Raw genomic sequence first — 18,880 nt, 5'->3', positions numbered from 1 at the left:
TTTATGGAACGAACAACATATTGTGTTCAACCCTATAAATTTCATTGAATTTAGATAAATTTGCACCAAACTGACTTTTTAGTAGTTCAAAATTCTGAGGTGGAAGAAATTTAAGTACCCATCAAAATTTTGAATCCCCGCTTCCGACTTGGCAGGGGACACCCGCACTCGAGCTGTCTAATCTACACCAGTTTGTGGTCGCCCGCATTGAATGGCACCACATTGATCTGACTTGTGAGGCCAGTTTGTAAGGAAAGAAATGAAATTTGAATCAACCGAAGTTTGGTCAAAATTTGGCTAAAATTCAATGATTTTTTGATCAAGATAAAACCAAAATGATATTTACAAATTTCGCTTATCTTCAAAATTTTAAACCTGGTCTGAAGAGTATTTAGTAGGTGCACCTCCACGTGGAGGCACCACACTACCTTGTAGACCTGACATGTGGGACTACTTTGTCTGGATGATCAAAAATATAAATATGGTAAAACTGTATCAAAAATATACTACTTTCTTATGAGGTTAACGAGAGATTTTTTTTTCTTCTGAACTTTCTTATGTCGATTTAGATGTCTTCTGTGCTGAAACGTGAAAACCATTGCCAGGTGATCCAAAGCCACCTTTCGTTTCAAGTGGATAGAGAGGCAAAGCTATCAAAAGTTCAGACGTTACGGGTAAATTTAAGTTCCGTCAATATAAGTCGTGGGATGGAAAACTTTGTGCTTCTCGTTTAGGTAAGGCTCGACTAAAATCGCGTGCCAATTAGGTTCTAGCTAGCGACTAGGTCGACAAGTACAATCTGCCAGCAAAAAAAATTCTTTAATTATCAAAACCATACTATATACTAGCTGTCATAGCAGTAAATCTCCAACGCAAAGATATTCGAAGTTTTGACGTTGACCGCAGAACAAAACAAAATTATCCGTCGTGGACGTACGTACGCACGCCCGGCGCCCAGCCGCCCAGGGATCTGTCTCCAATCTGTCCTCGTCGCTTTCACTCCAGCCTTTTGAGCCGTGAGATGAGCGAGTTATCTCCACTCGGCCGCTCCGCGCGCACCCACGCTGCTAAACTCCAGCTACCAGCCTTTGGGCCTTTGCTACCAAACGGGACGGGGCATCTCGTCTATTACCAGTACACATTATTTATTGTTTGTTCCTGCGATGGGCCCCATGATGGCGAGGCTTGGAGCACTAAAATCGATTTCTTTTCTAGGTATTAAGCAACATGATCCTCATTTTTGGTGCCTTGAATAAAAAACGCACATATGTATAGGCCATGCTCAGCAACAGGGCTAGACAGTTAAACTAAACGTGCAAGGTTTATAGGGAGGTTATTTCTGCATGCGGATCACAATGTTTACTTTTACCTCCTTCTCCTTGTGCAGTTAAATTTGCTACCGCTAAACCTCCCTCTAGTTATGTAAAGAAACTAAACGTCTATCTCAAAATGTGACTTTTTTTGATACAGAGACGGTACGCAGTAATCCGCATCGGTTCCTTAGGTACTGGCCGGCATCTCCACGCCTTCCAGATTATTGATCAACTCCTTCCTTGTGAGGAATGGATTTACTGATTACACTACCCGCCCGAGATGTTATACACTTAGATGCGTAATACGCCAGAATGCATAATATACCCACACATGGTGGCGTGTTACACATCCTAAACTTCTTACCTCACATGTTAGTATAGACTCATTTTCTTCCTTCTTTGAAGAGAGCATATTTAGATTTCATCAAGACAAAACTTTCACCACATGTACTCATTCGTTTCTTGAAAGAGAGCATATTAGATTTCATTAAGACAAAACTTTGACCACAAATTGTTATGTTAATATGTGATTTACTCCATGTGGTATGAAATTAGTATCGTTAGGTTTGTTATCCAAAGTATTTTATAATACTTGTGGTTTCATATCTTACAAGCCACATATTAATAGATTAATTCTTAGTCAACACGTTGTCTTAATGAAATCTAACATGCCCTCTTTGAAGAAGTATATATATAAGGGCCAATTAAACACGTCCTTCGGAGTTGTTTGGGTAAAGTTTTTTTTATATCTTATATCCAATTGTCTTGTTGTGTGTGAGTGTAGGTCCATCTGTGTTGGCACTTGTTGTTTTTTTCTTTAAAAAGATACTTGTCATTGTGATTGTATTAAGTTAATAAATAAAAATCAAGACGGTTGAAGATAGTTACTATAGCAACAACTGCACCTGTGCCCCTGAATTACATATGGATGTGATCCAGCTAATGAGCACATGGCTGAAATACCGTGAATCTGGATTGATGACATGCAAGGGCATCTCCAAGGATGATCCCCCGTCTGTCCTCCTCATTTGTTTATTTGAGTGGTCTTTGGAGAAAATGGGATGAACAAAATACTCCGTATCAAGTTGTCCAATGATAAATCCCATTTATTTCTTCATGAGTCTTGACATGTGAGCCAAGAAAACAAGTGGACTGGGTTTGGATGAGTTTTGCACAAATATGATTCCAATAATCTCCCCAAATTTGAAGAAAAAAATGAGAGGTGTGAATCACTTTTGGATAAATGGGGGTTCCATTGAATTTGTATTTTGCTCATGAGCTTTCATATGGACATATTTAGACAAATATGAAGGATTTGAGGTTCCATGGAAATGTCCTAAGAACATAGGACAGGGTGCCTCCAGACACAAAGAGGAAAAAACAAGACACTTTCTTCTGTCCAAAGCATACAGCAAATTTTCCGGAAGCCTTTCCCCCGGGAGGGACCCGCCAGCCACCGACCTCTGGCGCCACGTCGGACGAACCAAGGCAACACCACCTGCGCGATCCTCGTCTTTCTGCTTGACCCCTCGCTTTGACCCTTTCAACGGACGGACTTCTTGAATCCTTGAATCCCCATCCAATCCCATGATTCCACAAAACGTCACGCAGGCGTAACGTCCTCACGTGACACCACCGAAGGCCTCCACAGGCTGTCCCGCACTCCCCCCCGCCCGAGCCAGAGGGCAAGCAAAGGGCAATACCGGGATAAAGAAACCCAAGGCCCATAAACGCGCACGTTTCTCACGCGGTCCCCGTTACTCTAAAACAGCTCTGGATTAGCTAAAAGTGCACGAGGAGGGGGCGGGTCTCCTGTGTCTGTCTGTATGCGCCGCGTGCCCTGCGACGTCAACGTTCTGTTATAAACCTTCCCCCCAGCCATCACCAGTTCCCGCTAACTTCAAACAACAACACCTGCTCATCACTCATCAGCAACAGAGAGTTCAGACAGACACACATAGGAGCTCCATCAGCAGCAGCAACAACAGTTCAACAGACAGACATACATGACCTTCAGCATCACGGCGGCGACAATGGGGGCGAACCAGGAGTACATGATCCGATTCGACGGCCACTTCGAGGACCCGTCTCCGGGCTCCACCATTGCCGAGCCACCGCCACCATTCGGCAGCAGAATGTTCTCCCCCGAGCAGGAGCACGCCGCCATGGTCGCCGCCCTGCTGCACGTCATCTCCGGGTACACCACGCCGCCGCCGGAGCTCTTCCCTGCGCGCGCGGAGGTGTGCCTCGTGTGCGGCATGGACGGGTGCCTCGGCTGCGAGTTCTTCGGCAGCGGCGGGGACGCCGCCGATCAGGCGATCGCATTGGGCAACCACAACACTGTCGCGCACAAGGCAGCAGCAACAGCAGCTGCAGCAGGGGGGCCGCAGAGGAGGCGGAGGAACAAGAAGAACAAATACCGCGGGGTGAGGCAGCGGCCATGGGGGAAATGGGCGGCGGAGATCCGCGACCCGCGCCGCGCCGTGCGCAAGTGGCTGGGCACCTTCGACACCGCCGAGGAGGCCGCCAGGGCGTACGACCGCGCCGCCATCGAGTTCCGCGGCCCGCGCGCCAAGCTCAATTTCCCCTTCCCCGAGCAGCACGACGTCGCCAGCGGCAATGGCGGGGATGGGAGCAGCATCGCGGCTAAATCATCCGATACGTATTCGCCGCCCTCGCCTTCCAGCGAGGACTTGGTCGAGGCCCGCGTGCCGCAGGGGTGGCAGCAGCAGCAGCACGGAGGGGAAGAAACAGGGGAGCAGCTCTGGGATGGCTTGCAGGACCTGATGAAGCTAGACGAAGGCGAGCTCAGCTGGTTCCCGCGGTCTTCCAATTCTTGGAATTGAACCTCCTGCGAGATTAGATCCTAGCCGTTGGAGTAGCTTGGAAAGAAAAAGTCCATCTCGCCCTTTAGTTTTTTCTCCTTTTCTTTGGCTCTGTTGTACTATTTGCACGAAAGCAGAGTTTGTGAATTATCACTAGGTGTACTAAATGTACGTATCAGTCCGGAAATTTTGGGTGTGTGCTATACTTGATCGTATTCACAGCAATGAACACGAGCTGATTAACATACTAGTATAATCGAATTCGAAAGCCTAGTATGCAAAGCATGTACTTTGGGACACACATGGTGTTCCGGAGGTTTGGTGACTGACCATTCATTTACTCTGTTTTCCATCACGTGGCATGGCGGTACGGTGCTTCAATAAACAAATCGTTGACCCAAATGTTGCCTGCCATACTTGGTGTCAAAGATGGTAAGAGCAGGGACATGTTTCACCAGTCAGAATATCTACATGAAGATGAATACAGTAGTTGTAAGCAAAGTGTGATTTCTTCCCCCCATTCATGTCTTCAATTTTCGTCTGATTGCCCTGTATTTCGTTGACGTGAGCAGCAACCTCACTCACGGGCGACAGCACACGGTATCGGCTTGTTATAGCTACCGTAGTTCCTATAGTACTTCCTAGGCCCGTACTCGTTGTAGCCAGCCTCCAATTGCTGATCTTGTATCACTGGAGGGCCATCTAATCTTACGAAGCAACTAAAAAATCATCAGTAAGAAGCAGCCAACGATCGAATTTGTTGCAAGATTTTAGTCCACTCTGAGTACACATCTGTATCGGGTTCCCCTACTCCTGGCCATGGCAGCGGAGTCCTTTTCAGGGAGACTGCTTCACCCGCGGGGAGAACGACGGGAGCGGCAGCAGCTCACTCCCCGCCAGCATACAGCCCACAATTCCACAAACAACGCAGATCAGAGCCCAGCCCACAGCTCCCTCCCTCCACTCGTCCCCGTGGCGCGGAATTTACCCGGTCGCCAAGCCGCCACTCGTCGCGCACGCAGCCGGGTGCGCGCAGGACGGCGGGAAACGGTCAAATCGGCGACGGAGACACCCGTAGCCGCAAGCTGTCTCGCCCTTCTTCGCCTCTTCCGTGCGTCTCGGTGGTCTCGCGGTCGCGGGAGCGTCGCGTGGAGTGCGGGGCGAGCACACAGGCGTCAGCGTGGGCGTCAGCGTCAGAGCGTCAGCGTACGTAAGCGAAGCCGCGGTTCCAGCTGGGGATCGAAGTGTTGGCTGCGACGTGACGCACGGCGGAGCGCTGGGGGCTGGGCCGAACAAGGAAACTGCGGGCGGTCTATTTCTTTTCCTAGAAGGGCCCTCGTGTGCACGCGTCGTACCAGACCGTAGGACCGTTTTTTAAGGGGTCCGACTTTCTTTCTGTCTGTCGTTGCACTTGCACGGGCTGACTTTCTTTTATTTGAATTTTTGACCAGCACGTCGATGCGTCCGTCGGTTAAGTCTTTGACTGCCACGACGAACAGCTTCAAGAAGAACCTATGTAAGGGTGACGATCGCATGTTGCCACGCCCCGGTGGGCCAGTGGTCGTGAACTGCTCCATAACCATGTAGTAGTCACTCTGTTTCTAAATATCAGCACGTTTAGGGTTATTTTAAGTCAAACTTTGTTAATTTTGATCGGCGGCTTCGTAGAAAAAATCAAAAGCGTATGCAACTATCACTAGGCCTGCTATTAAATATAATAAACAGCATTTGTTTGGTATTACGTATATTAGTGTTTACATATTTAAAAACATGGGTAGTAAATTTAAATTCTCTCCATCTGTAAATGTATGTACTATATGTACTTAGACTTGTTTGACCTAGGTCTATGTTTTCTCCATTTTTTGATTATTTTCATTTTATTTTCAAAGATTATTCATATACTCTTTCCGACCGATATTACTTGTCGAAATATTACATGTATCTATAAACACTAGTAAGGTGCCCGTGTGCTGCTACGGAACCACATTGCATTGATACAAAACCATAACATTCTTTGTTGTTAGATTTTTACAAAATAAATATAATTCACGAATCATGTTTGATTTTTACATATCTCATGTCTTTGTGAGGGCAAGACGTCGATGGAGCAAAAATTTCATATTCTCCCGCTCACATCTATCAATATTTCCTCTACGCAGTCACCCGATAAACATACAACACCAAGATTTGAATCCTGATGGGTGGAGTCATGCATCTATGACTCCACAACCACACCAAGAGGTGTTTCTCTGCAAGAGCTTCTTCACCTTCCAAAAAAAAACAATACAGGAAAGGAAAGAAGCATCGTGGGTAAACACCATCAGTCAGAATCAAACTTACAAAATAAACTAAAAAAATCAACAACATGCTCTTGCGAGACTGTAATATCCACACGCCTAAAAGTGAGTAGACATCTTTAGTAACTACCATGTGCATTGCAAGTTTATTTGAAATTACTTGTGGAAGTACGAATCTGGATTCTTTCAACCTAAAGCATGGGCGAAATATAATTTAAAACAAAATGTTGTGGAGGAATTCTTATAAGCCAATAGAATTCTTAGCCCACTAATTAACAAAACTACATAAGCCAATAGAATTCTTATACACATTACACGTGCCTGATAAGTTTGTTGCCGGTGCATGTGAAGTATGCACATTAAGTAGGAAGCAATAATTTGGTCACCATAGCATGTGAGAAAACACAATATAACGTGATATTCGGGTTTGATGTAAATAAGCAGATTTCAGAAAGTAGATGACATGATCAGAGTAGCATGTGAGCATCGCAATTTAGTTTAGAGTGCGGTTAGGCTCTGATGCAAATTATCAGATTTCGCACTAAGAAAGATTAAATCAGGAAAAATATGTACAACAACAACTGTAAGTCAGCAAAGCCAGTCTGGTGCTTCACGGTATCGCTCGACGGTGGAGTCACGTCGAGTACAGAACCAGCTTAAGCCAGTTTCCATGTTCTCCAGCTGCGTTGCTGACAACAATAAATTGCACGTTACACCTCAATGAGTGAAATCAGGGGCAGCGTTACGGAGAACGGGTCACTGTGTTATGACCTTGCCACCAGTTGCAGCTTTCAAGTATCGAATGATGAACATATACACCTGGAGCTTATTCAGTATGGACTTTTCCTTGACCAAGACCTGCTCTCTGCTAAATGATAATCTGATATGCACAAAAATTTCTTGACCTGTACATATATTTCTCAAGTTTTATCTGACACACATCAGCTATGATCTTTTGATGTAAAAGATAGTTCAATTGTAAGGCAAAGAATTGAATCTAGCTTCACCCTGGATTGTAAACGATAGTTCTAAAGGGCTTAAGATAGTAATGCTTACAAAACATGTATTAGTGATAGTAAATGCTTATGAATTAATCCATGTGTTATAACTTATACCTATCTTAAATGGTTAACTCAAAAGACTTTACAGGAGAATAACATTTACGTAAGTAAATAAAGCTACAGAGAAAAATCTTATCTTACCCTGAGAAAAGTTTCCATTGAGAATCAAATAATAATTTACCTTCTATATGGAGGCAATTAGAAATAAACCTAACAAACATTTTCGATCAATTGCAGCTTCAGACTCAGAAAAAAACTTTTGGTGAGCACCTAGAACTTAAAAGGAATTAACATTCATACCACTGCAGCTGGTAAGAAGTTGACTCAGTGAAAAGGAAACTCATAATAGTGAGCATAGAAAATTGCTTCTCTTAAGCATGATGGTACCGACCCCATCAGCGGTTGGATATTTAAACTGTACCTTCCTTCTTAGCCTTTTCCATTTTGAGACAGAAGAAAGCATAATTCAGTCACAACTTAATCTGGTAGAGTTTAGCCGAAATCATGTCATTTTCTACTCTGCACTAACGATACATTGCGCCGAACAAATATGCAACAATGAAATCATCCAGCGTCGGGGATTACAAGTATACAGAAATTGCGGTCACACTTACACATCGAGACTATGATACTGACAATGACGAAAACTTGGGCTTGTTAACCTTCAGTTACAATACAAGAGAAAAAGTAAAACTTGAATGAGCAGACTTCTGTCTCCAATTACTTATAGTGAAAATGCTATAGTTCTACTGAAATACTCTGACTCATGTGCGCGTGCGTGTGTCTCCTTGCCAAGAACATTCAATAGTGCGTGTATCCCTCCTTGCCATGAATATCCAACACGATCTATACATTTCTAGGGTTAAATGTGACCAGTTGTTTTTGCCAAATCAGACACCCTGAATCATGCCCACGGATTCATGAATCCCTATAACACTGGAAATTTCCACCTCATGGGAAACTATGCAAATAAAAATACCTGATCAAGCTAAGTCACTGGCGCAGGTGGCACTGTGGCAGTGGGGATTTGACCAGTTGCGGAGGTGAGCAGTGAGCTCACGGACGCCGGTGGTGGAAGCGAGCCGGGGATCTGTGGCTGGCGAATGAGAAAGAGAGGGGGAGAAGAGCAGCGAGCCCAGGCCTGACCCGTCCGTACCCACAGCCCGGCAACTCGCTGGCTGCTGGAGCGCCTGAAGGACAGGCAGCACAGGGGCTTCCTCAAGGATGAGGGCAGGACTGGGACCTGCTCTGTGGTGGGCTGGCGGGCCTGGCGGCGTTCGTTGCCATCCAAAGATGAGAGAGTGGCAAAGGCTGGCTGTGTTGGCCTGGACGGAGGGAGGTGCGATGAGCGGTGGCCGCCTGGGCGCCGACACCGAGAGGCGAGAATAACTGTGTTGGTTTGGGCAGAGGGAGGGGCAGTCTCACCTCCTTTCTCCCCTTCTTAGCGACCCTGGCTGTTGGAGCGTCCAGAGGATCCGCGACCGCGCCGTCCTCATGGTCATGGATGAGGGCAGCCAAGGGAAGGGGCCGAAACCTGCTCTGTGGCGGGCTGGCGGCGTCGCCCTCCACAGATGAGAGAGGGGGGCGGAGGATGGCGGGGTGGCCGGTGACCAGAGAAGAAATCCAAGGACGGAGGGAGGAACACTGGTCGGCGACGGCGACGCGGAAAGAATTGGTTCCAATCGAGCTTGGGGATGGAAGGCACTGGAAAACATGTCCCACTCACGCGAAGATGGGGAGACGTACCGCCACCAACATTAGGCTTTTTATCTATACAATATATTAAATTAGAGTTGGTGACGATAGTATATACGTCGAGGTAAGTCTTTTCATTAAAATTACGAGTGACATGCCACTCCCGCACGAGAAAAAACCCGTTTCGCTTAGCTGTTGTCAATCCCTAAAAAAGAAGGCCTCCCGCATCCGAGCCCTCCGCGGCACCCCCGCGGCAGCGTCTCTCCCAGTCGCGCTGACGAGCTCCCAGTGGCACAGCGCCGGCCCCCCAACAGCGACGATGACTAGCAAGCTCATGAGCACGGCCACCCCCGCAGTGTAACCCGATGGGCCCAGCCCGCCATACCCGTCGGTGCCGGTGCTCGGCCACCACGGGTCGTCGTCGTCGTCGTTCACTCCGGCTCCTCTTGCGTCGTCTCCCTCTATTGATCGTGGCAGTACCACAACAGGGAAGCCACCCGAACCTCACTCCGGCGAGCCATCGGACCCCTACAGCTCCCTGCTTCCCACCTGCGGCACCGCCATGACGACGATGTCTACTCCGCCACCACCTCCGCGGACGACGCCAACTGCGCCACCGCCTCCACGTCGGACGCCGCCGCCGCCGACCTCCATCACCATACCGCGCGGCCTCGAAACCAGGGTCACCCGCCATCACCGTCACTTCAGCGCCACCTCCTCCTCCCTCTATCGCTGGCGAGCAGCAGCCAGTAGAGCCGCAGCTACCATTGTTTCTCCCGAACGGAAGCAACTCTCGTGCCCTCCTACCTGGGCCACCCTCCAAGGCCCACTGCCTCCCCAAAACCCTAAAGGCCTTAGGCCACTCCCTCCCTCGTTTGGGTCTAAGCCAAACCAGCCCACAACCCCCCCAAGTCTTTTCTTTTTTTGAAAATTATTAAACTTCTCAACCATCGGCCCACATCATGTATTTTATTGTTCGTAACAACGCAGGGGCGGAAAATTATCTCCTCAATGTTGCAATCGGTTAAAGTTTAACTTAAGTGTGGGATCCTACATAGTGGAGCATTTCAGTCAAATACTTTTTTGACTGGGTGGTGTTATATAAATTTCGGAAAGAATGCATTGTTGTCTTCTTAGGAAGTAGATATATTTTGAGTGTATCTTTTCATTTTGTTGTTCCGTAGCAACGCACGGGAACATTCTGCTAGGAGTAAGATAAGATAGATACATCCATATTTGGACAAATTTGAGACAAGTAATATAGGTCGGAGGGAGTAATATATTTTTCTCATTTTACTAGAAATATCACCTTTTTATTCTCCTATCCTTTCTAGTTCCATTTAATTTCTCGCAAGAGTCTGGGGCTCACTAGAACCCCGACCATTTTAGGCCCTTTCACATGGTCTCATGTGCTCTCTCCTTCCGATAAAAGATATCTCAAGTTTGTCAAAATTTATATGTATCTATACATGACTTAGTATATAAATACACTTAAATTTAGTCAAAATTGATACATCTTTTGTTGGACGGAGGGAGTGCCAAAGTTGTTTAAGCAAGCACAAGAGGCATGACACAGATCGGAAGTGTGTGCCAGCCTGCCAGGCCGGAACAGCCCTACGCGTGATTACAGGCCCATTTCATTCAGTTCTCTTAGCAATCCAATCGTCTGCGAACATTTTCTAAGAGGCCTACTACCAAGCCCAACATGAGTTTTTTTTTTTGAGAGAAGACAGCGGTCAGTTCCTGCGATTCATTACCCCAACATGAATTTATGCGCTCAACAAAAAAAAAACGTTCGTATCTCGATATGGCCCAGACTACTGCATCACTACGTATTCAGATAGTGTCAGAAACTTACAGTAGAATTGAGATATGATCGCCGACCTCGATAACATCTGCATTGCTGGCCGATTATTTATTACTCTCTCCGATCTTAAATTTCTTGTCTCAAGTTTGCTCAAATATGAATTTATCTATTTTTTAAAAGTGTTTAGATACATGTAATATTTCGACAATGACTATTATTTTGTTACAGCCACATAAGTATACAGCTGAGTCTTGGTTCAAAATTACTCAACCAGTCCAGATTGTATCACTGTGCAGTTCCAGATGCAGTGCTCCAATCCAGCTAGACTAGCGCTGTCTGCACTGCGCAGGTGCACACAGAGACCTGGCTTCGCCGCACCTTTCAGACGCGCAGGCATAAACACTGCACCGTGTGTGTTTGCTGCAGACGTTAAATGCCGTCCAGAAAATGAGAGAGATGCATCGATCAGACCGGCCAGACCAGACAGTGCAGCGCAGCCAGGCGTGGCAACTGGGAAGCGCGAACTCGATATGATTTCTCTGAAGAAAGAAACCCAATTTTTTTTTAGAACGGCCAGGAGCACTGACTTCTCGTTAAAAAGAGAGCAAACAGTATTTACAGAGAGATGACGTTATTGCTATACAAGGAGAAAACGCACAAAACCCCGGGCCAACGCAAACGCAAAGCCTAGTATGGTTCAAGGGCAAGGCTAGCGGCCGGGAGACTGAAAGCCAAACGACGTTGTGTGATGTCCTCCAAGGCGAGGTGGGCGACCTCGACATAAGTGAGGCGTGCGAGGTTGAAAATGCGGCGGTTGCGCTCCTTCCAGGCATTCCACCAGATATAAATAAGGTGGCCACTCATCCTCCTCTCAGCAGCCTTGTCGTCCCGGGGAAGGGAAGCGTCCCACCACTCGTCAATGGAGCCAAAAGGCGTCGCCGGGACCGCACCCTCACTCGTCCATGTCCTAAGAAAGCGCCCCACACCTTTGGTAAACGGGCAATCCATGCATAAATGAAGGGCGGTCTCCGGGGCGCCCAAGCAAAGCTGGCACGTTGGATCATGAGGACAGCCCCGGATGGCGAGTCTATCGGCTGTGAGGATGCGGTTCTGAAGCAGGAGCCAGGCGAAGACGCGACATTTGGGCTCCGTGTCAGCCTCCCAAATCTTGGAGGACGAAAAATGAGGAAAGGAGCCATGGAATTGTGCTCGGTAGGCGGAGCGGCAGGAGTACGCGCCATCCGTGGTCCAGGTCCAGGTGACGGAGTCCGGTCTTTGGGGGTCAAGGAGGGTGGAACCAACAATCCTGGCCAGATCCAGGAACTCCCTGAGATGCTACAGCGAGGAGAGGCGGCTCAACCCACGGATCCAGTTATCATTGAGCATTTCCTTAGCCACCGATCTGTTCTTGCGAGTCACAATCCTGAAGAGCTCCGAAGCACGGGAGCAGAAGGGCCCATAGCCTGACCAATTGTCAAGCCAGAATTGGGCCGTGTTGCCGTCGCCCACCGTGATGCGAGTGGAGGCCCGGAACTGGGCCATGTCCGAGCTGTCGCAGGGAAGCGGGTATCCCACCCACGGTCTGTCAGGGTCGTTCCACCGTAGCCACAACCAACGAAGCCTGAGGGCCCGCCCAAAACGTTCGATGTCAGCAATACCCAGCCCGCCCAGGCAGTTTGGCCTATGTTTTTGCTAGATAAATATTTAAATTTATCCGCTATGGCGTTTAAATTGCGGGCGTGCCAGTATACCATAGTATACAAATTATACTGATATAAACATATGGGAATAGGAAAATTTGTATCTTATCGATTCTTGACAATTTACAAATTCCCTTTTCATATGTATTTTCTGAAGTGCGCCTGGATAATTATCTGACTTTGACGATTGCAAGGATTCTTGATTCCTAAAATCTCGAAAGAATTTCAGTTAATTACATCTGCGGCATATATACTCGCAGAACACCTCCGATTAAGCTACACCAAAGTGTCAATGGTCATCTTTATAAAATCTTGGGCTCAGATCATCGCAAGGTTATGCAGCAAATAATACGAGTCATCAAGCACACACATGAGACACATATTTAATGTGGAAAACCCAAATCGGGTAAAAAACCACGGTGGCACGATGGCCAAATCCACTATATGATTGTTTGCATACAACAACAGATGTTACCACACTGATCTTTAATCCTCTGAACATTATATTCATAATCACCAGCACCCTCTCGAGAGAAGATGGACTGCCTGATCCTTGCTTCTTGTGCCTTGGTCGAAGTCATAAACCTTCCAAACACTGAGTCGACAGCACCCTCACAAGAAAAGATGGACTGTCTGAGACGCATGGCGACGATGGTCCATCCGTGGCAGCGCCCCGACGCATGGTAGATCCACGGATGCCATAGTATCACTTTCTCTCTTTTTTGTTAACCATCCGCGACGACGACATGGCACCAGGTAGAGTCGCGAACCTCACAAATTTGTAAACGGAAATGGTAGTCGATCCGTGGCTGTGACACGGCGCTGGGTAGAGCCACGGATGCCATAATATCTCTTTCTCTCTTTTTTTTAAACGTCCGCGACGACGACATGGCGCCGGGTAGAGTCGCGGACTCACGAATTTATAGCGAGCAATGGGGGTCCATCCGTGGCTGCGACACGGCGCCAGGTAGAGCCACGGATGCCAAAAAACATCTTTCTCGTGCCAAATGATTATCCAAGATGACGACACGGCGCCAGGTAGAGCCGCGGACATCATGAATGTATAGAGCATATTTGAGATGGTGGTCCATCCGTGGCGACGACACGGCACCGGGTAGAGCCACGGATGCCATAATATCTTTTTCTTTTTTTAACCGTCCGTGACGACGACACAGCGCCGGGTAGAGCCGCGGACCTCACAAATTTGTAGACGATGGTTCATCTGTGACCACGACACGGCGCCGGGTAGAGCCACGGATGCCACAAAAACATCTACTGTTGAAGAGAAGAACATAATAATAATAATCGCATGTGAGCTTCATGCGATCTACTTACCATATCGTCGCGAGCCTTGAATAAGCCATCGGCTTCCGCCAGTGGAGACGACGATCTACTTCACCGAAGGGTAGATGTGTCTGTTGTGTGCTCGTGTGTTTGTGTATCGCCGATCAAGACGGCTGCCCTCTTTCCCGACGATCTACTTTTCTGCAAGTGCTGAGCCTCCCAGTCCCCTCCTCCTCTCTTGCGGCGGCGAGGGCGAGAGCTTTTTATAACTCCTTACTAGGATCAGCCGATCAGTCCGGATCACGTGGGAGCGCCTTCACGGTTGTTTTAGAGATCGCCAGCAGTTCTCTGATTCCCTGGGAGCCGTTCCGTGAGAGGAGAAAAATGGGAGCGCCTTCATGGTTGTTTTAGAGATCGCCAACAGTTCTCTGATTCCCTAGGAGCCGTTCCGTGAGAGTAGAAAAGTGGGAGCGCCTTCACGGTTGTTTTAGAGATTGCCAGCAGTTCTCTGATTCCCTGGGAGCCGTTCCGTGAGAGGAGAAAAATGGGAGCGCCTTCATGGTTGTTTTAGAGATCGCCAACAGTTCTCTGATTCCCTAGGAGCCGTTCCGTGAGAGTAGAAAAGTGGGAGCGCCTTCACGGTTGTTTTAGAGATCGCCAGCAGTTTTCTGATTCCCTGGGAGCCGTTCCGTGAGAGGAGAAAAGCGAAAACGTCCATGCAGATTAGATATGCTCCATCGGTAACAACCATGCCCATGCGTACATACTTGAGCAATACGTACACTCCCTGATATGTGGGTCAAGTTGAGAGGTACACCACCTAAACTCAATAGCTAGCAGTCTAGCATCTCTCGGTTAATGCAAACGAGTACTATTCTTTCTAAATAAATATTGCAAGAGCATTTCTGCAGCCGCTGACCTGTGGGTCCTCCTAAAATCTTTATATATTCCAATATTTGACAAGGACATTTGAGTGTGCCATCCCTTTATATTTTCACGACCAAATAACCATGCAGTGTATAGGTCATAATTTGCCAAATTAGAGTTCTTGCAATACTATATATATAAGAATTATTTTGCTTCCATAATGCTGCTAAATCTTCACTATTTTATCAAAATATCGTGACAAAAATCCATCAAACAAATGCCCCTCGCCAAAGTAGAGTACGAATGCGTAGCAATTCGTTCTCTGCTTGGCGGAACTTAGTTCTTATGCCCTCCAGAATAGAGTACAAATCTTGCATATTTTCAATTAGCAGCTTCACAAATCTATAACTCGGAAGGACTCTCATCAAGACGAATTGGTAATGCAGAGTATCTTACTTGCTGCCTGCCAATGATAAGTGGTTTTCATAGCCCAAATCCATGCCGTGACCTCACTAATATTTTTTTGGTAACTAAATTTTTGCGTTTGACGAACCACGGGAGAACTCCATGCCATGACGTGAGAATCAATACAATTATCACCATGTTGTTGTCAGACAAATAGGATGGTGCAATTTATTGCAGGACAAAGCCATGACGAAAAAAAACATGTCCTGTATGTTTGCCAGCTAATAATCATATTGCGACCATGATGACGTGAGCCAATAGGATAGCATATTTCTTCATACTATTTTTTTCTTGTATGTCTTGGCGTCATAGAGGAAAATCTTCATGACCGCCTTGGTGCTACGGTGCCAAAGATGAACTGCATTGGCAAGCTTCCCTGCCCCGGAAGTATTGCATTTTGGTGAAATAAATATTCTAGTACCATGGTGAAATATCATATATTGCTAGCTTGTTCAACCTGACTCGTGGTGATAACTGACGTGGTCGACAGTAGCTTTCTTGTATAATGTAGGTTGCTGAAAATTAAAGGGTTATGGTAGAAAAGATCATGACGAAATACCATGCCATGCGTCCTAATTTGATAAAAAAAAAACCCTATTGCGACCGCGACGGTGCCAACCAATAGGATGTCCAGGTTCAATGGTTATATATAGTATGTTCTCTCAGAGTGTAGCGAAATACCATGCCAGGTCCTGATAGAACAAAAGGATCCTATTGCAACCGCGATGGTGCCAACCAATAGGATGTCAAGGTTAAATGGCTATAGTAGTGGATCCCCCTGACGCAGGTCACGTCGATGAAGAAAAGGGGTCCCCGGAGAGCCGTTGAGGAGCACGCGCGATGAGGCCGTGGCGAACGAGAGACAGATCCAATCCCTCCATCTCTGTCCAAACCCAAGGCGCTCCAGCACCTGAAGGAGGAAAGCCCAGTCCACGGAGTCGAAGGCCTTGGAAATGTCCAATTTAAGGAAGAGACTTGGCGTATGGGAGCGGTGCAGGGCCTTGATGGAGTTTTGGACAAAAAGAAAATTGTCGTGGATGCAGCGTTTTTTAATGAAGGTCGCTCTGACAGTTGGAGACAAGGGATCCCAACTCCAGGGCTAGCCGTAGGGCAGGGATCTTCGAGAAAATCTTAGACATGCTGTGAATCAGGCTGATGGGTCTGTAGTCACCAACCCTCGCTGTGTCAGGCTTCTTGGCGAGCAGAACAATGTTGGCGGAGTTGAGGAGGTGCATGCAGTCGCCCCGCAAGTCAGCCATCCTCATAATGGCCGCAACCACGTTGCCCTTGATGGTCTCCTAGCAGGATTTGAAGAAAGCGCCAATGAAACCGTCAGGGCCGGGAGCCTTGACTGAAGGGATGGAAAACACGGCCTCCCTGATCTCCGTCTCTGTGAAATCAACGTCAAGGGAGGACAAGTCTGCAGGGAGGTACCCCAACGCATCCCAGTCAAGCGACACTGTTCTCACGAGAGCCTCCCCAAGGTGGCCCCGGAAGTGAGAGTGCAACTCGATTTCCTTGTTGGCCTGAGTGATCGCCATTCCCTGAGGGGTCAGAAGTTGTTGAATGTAATACCTTCGACGCCTGTCGTTCACCCGGATGTGGAAGAGTTTGGTATTAGCATCCACCGTTTTAATCCACGTGAGCCGGGATCGCTGGCGCATCTTGATCTTTTGGACAACAAGGTGAGCCAGGTAGCAATCTTTTAGGTGGCGACGCAAAGCCCGCTCCTCCGCCGAGAGTGGCCGATTTTCCTCCGCGAGGTCCAATCGCCAAATGACCTCTTTAATGATGGTGAGCTGATAGCCAAGGAACCCGAATCTCTCCTTCTGCCATTTTTTGAGGGCTTTCGCAACGCGGCAGAGCTTGATGTGGATGATGCGGAGGGCGTCAGAAGAGAGGACCGGCTTGTTCCAAGCCAGCGTGACCGTCTTGTGGAAACCAGGCGCGCCAAGCCAGAATTCCTCAAACTTGAAGGAAGGCTTACGGGGGCAGTCCGGTGCCCCTTGAAGGAAGAGCGGAGCATGGTCAGAGCATAGGGTAGGCACCACAATGAGAAGAGCGTTCGGGAACATCATGTCCCAATCGTCCGAGCAAAAGAAGTGGTCAATCTTGGTGAGCACAGGGTTCTCTTGCTCGTTGGACCAAGTGAAGCGACGACCACCCAGGCTTAACTCTTTTAGCTGCAAAAAGTCAAGGGCGCCCCGGAATTTGCCGATGAGGCGACGGTTGATGTTCGTGTTATTTTTGTCAGCCGCCTTGGCGATGAGATTGAAATCGCCCACAAGGAGCCACTCCGGTTTGATGATCGGTTGTAGCAGCCTGAGCTCCTCGACGAAGAGAAGCTTTTCAGGGTCGCCTTGAGGCCTGTAGACCGACGTAAGAGACCAAGAGGCCCCTTCGCTGTGCATGTTGATGGAGACCGTGATGGAGTGAGGTGAGAGATGGATGTCGGAGATCATGAAGAAGTCTTCGGAGACGGCAAGAATCATCCCACCACGGGTGCCGTCGGTCGGCAAAGCAGCAAAGTTGGCACAGAAGCGAGGACCAAGTAAATCACGAATAAGCCGGTCGTCGACGAGCTGAAGCTTCGTCTCCTGAATGCAGATGACGGTGGCATGCGTGTCGCGGATGAGGTCACGAACCGCGTGACGACGTGAGGGGTTGTTGAGTCCTCGGACGTTCCAACACACGGGATTGACGTTAATTTGCGACATAATCGAAGTAGGACGACGCAGTGCCGAGCAGAGTAGAAGTTGAATCCAAAGTCGAGGTTGAAATAACACAAATGACAGACGAGGTTGAAAGTAGCAGGACAAGCATAAGCAAAACACGAGACCCCTCCGCTTGGGTCAAACCTAGGGATACAAGCATACGGAGATACACAGTAACACAGTTGGGGGTCTTCAGAAGCCCACTAATCATCAGCAGGTTGGGCACACCTGGGGGCAGCGGCCTTGTGCTTCTTTGCCGCCGGCTTGGTCTTCATCTTCTTCACTTGCTTGACGAGGGTCTCAATGGCATGGATGACCGGGGTGGACAACGGCGTCTTGAAGAGGGAGACATAAGCTTCGCGGCTCTTGTCGTCAAAGGTAGCCGACGGGTTGATGAGGCTGCAGACCCGAGCAAGGAGTTCCTGCACCGCAGCAGAGCAGAAGACCCCCTTCTTCTTGGTGGCTAGGCGCCCACTGCGCCTTGGCGGCGTGGCCGGCGGCGCCCTCTTTTCGACCGGTGCAAGAGACGGGAGTAACGCCGGAGCTGCAGGTTTGCCGATGGAGGTGAGGAAGTCAGCGAGCGTGCAGTGGTCGGGCACCTCGTCTCCCGCGCCCTCAACCGCGCCGTCATTCTGGACCGCGTCGTCATGTTGGTTCGCAGTAGCCGGCGTCTGCAAGACAAAGCCAGCAGGGGCCACATCGTCGTTCTGGATCGCCGTAGCCTGTGGCTGCAAAACAACGTTAGTGGAAGTGGTAGAATCATCAGCAGGCGTCGCCCCGCGGAGAGCAGGGCCGGCATGGGGTTGGCGGCGATTGCCAGGCCCGTGAAGGCATCAGGGAGGTCAGCAGTGC

At 48.3% G+C, this 18,880-nt stretch overlaps 1 protein-coding gene across 1 annotated transcript; it reads left to right on the top strand.

The window, feature by feature from the left end:
* Nucleotides 1-3,186: 3,186 nt before the first annotated feature.
* Nucleotides 3,187-4,388, top strand: LOC100834335 (ethylene-responsive transcription factor ERF109). Its single transcript, XM_003574575.4, has one exon. The coding sequence runs from the start codon at nucleotides 3,320-3,322 to the stop codon at nucleotides 4,157-4,159; it is 840 nt and encodes a 279-aa protein (XP_003574623.1). The 5' UTR covers nucleotides 3,187-3,319; the 3' UTR covers nucleotides 4,160-4,388.
* The last annotated feature ends 14,492 nt before the right edge of the window (nucleotides 4,389-18,880 follow it).

This window comes from Brachypodium distachyon, chromosome 3 (assembly GCF_000005505.3).
Source record: "Brachypodium distachyon strain Bd21 chromosome 3, Brachypodium_distachyon_v3.0, whole genome shotgun sequence".
Lineage (NCBI taxonomy): Eukaryota > Viridiplantae > Streptophyta > Magnoliopsida > Poales > Poaceae > Brachypodium > Brachypodium distachyon.
Note: the sequence above shows the minus strand (reverse complement) of the source record. Positions and strands in the feature narration are given on the sequence as shown.

Excerpts from the sequence above, each read along its gene's own strand:
- LOC100834335 (XM_003574575.4), top strand. The coding sequence starts at position 3,320 with ATGACCTTCAGCATCACGGCGGCGACAATGGGGGCGAACCAGGAGTAC.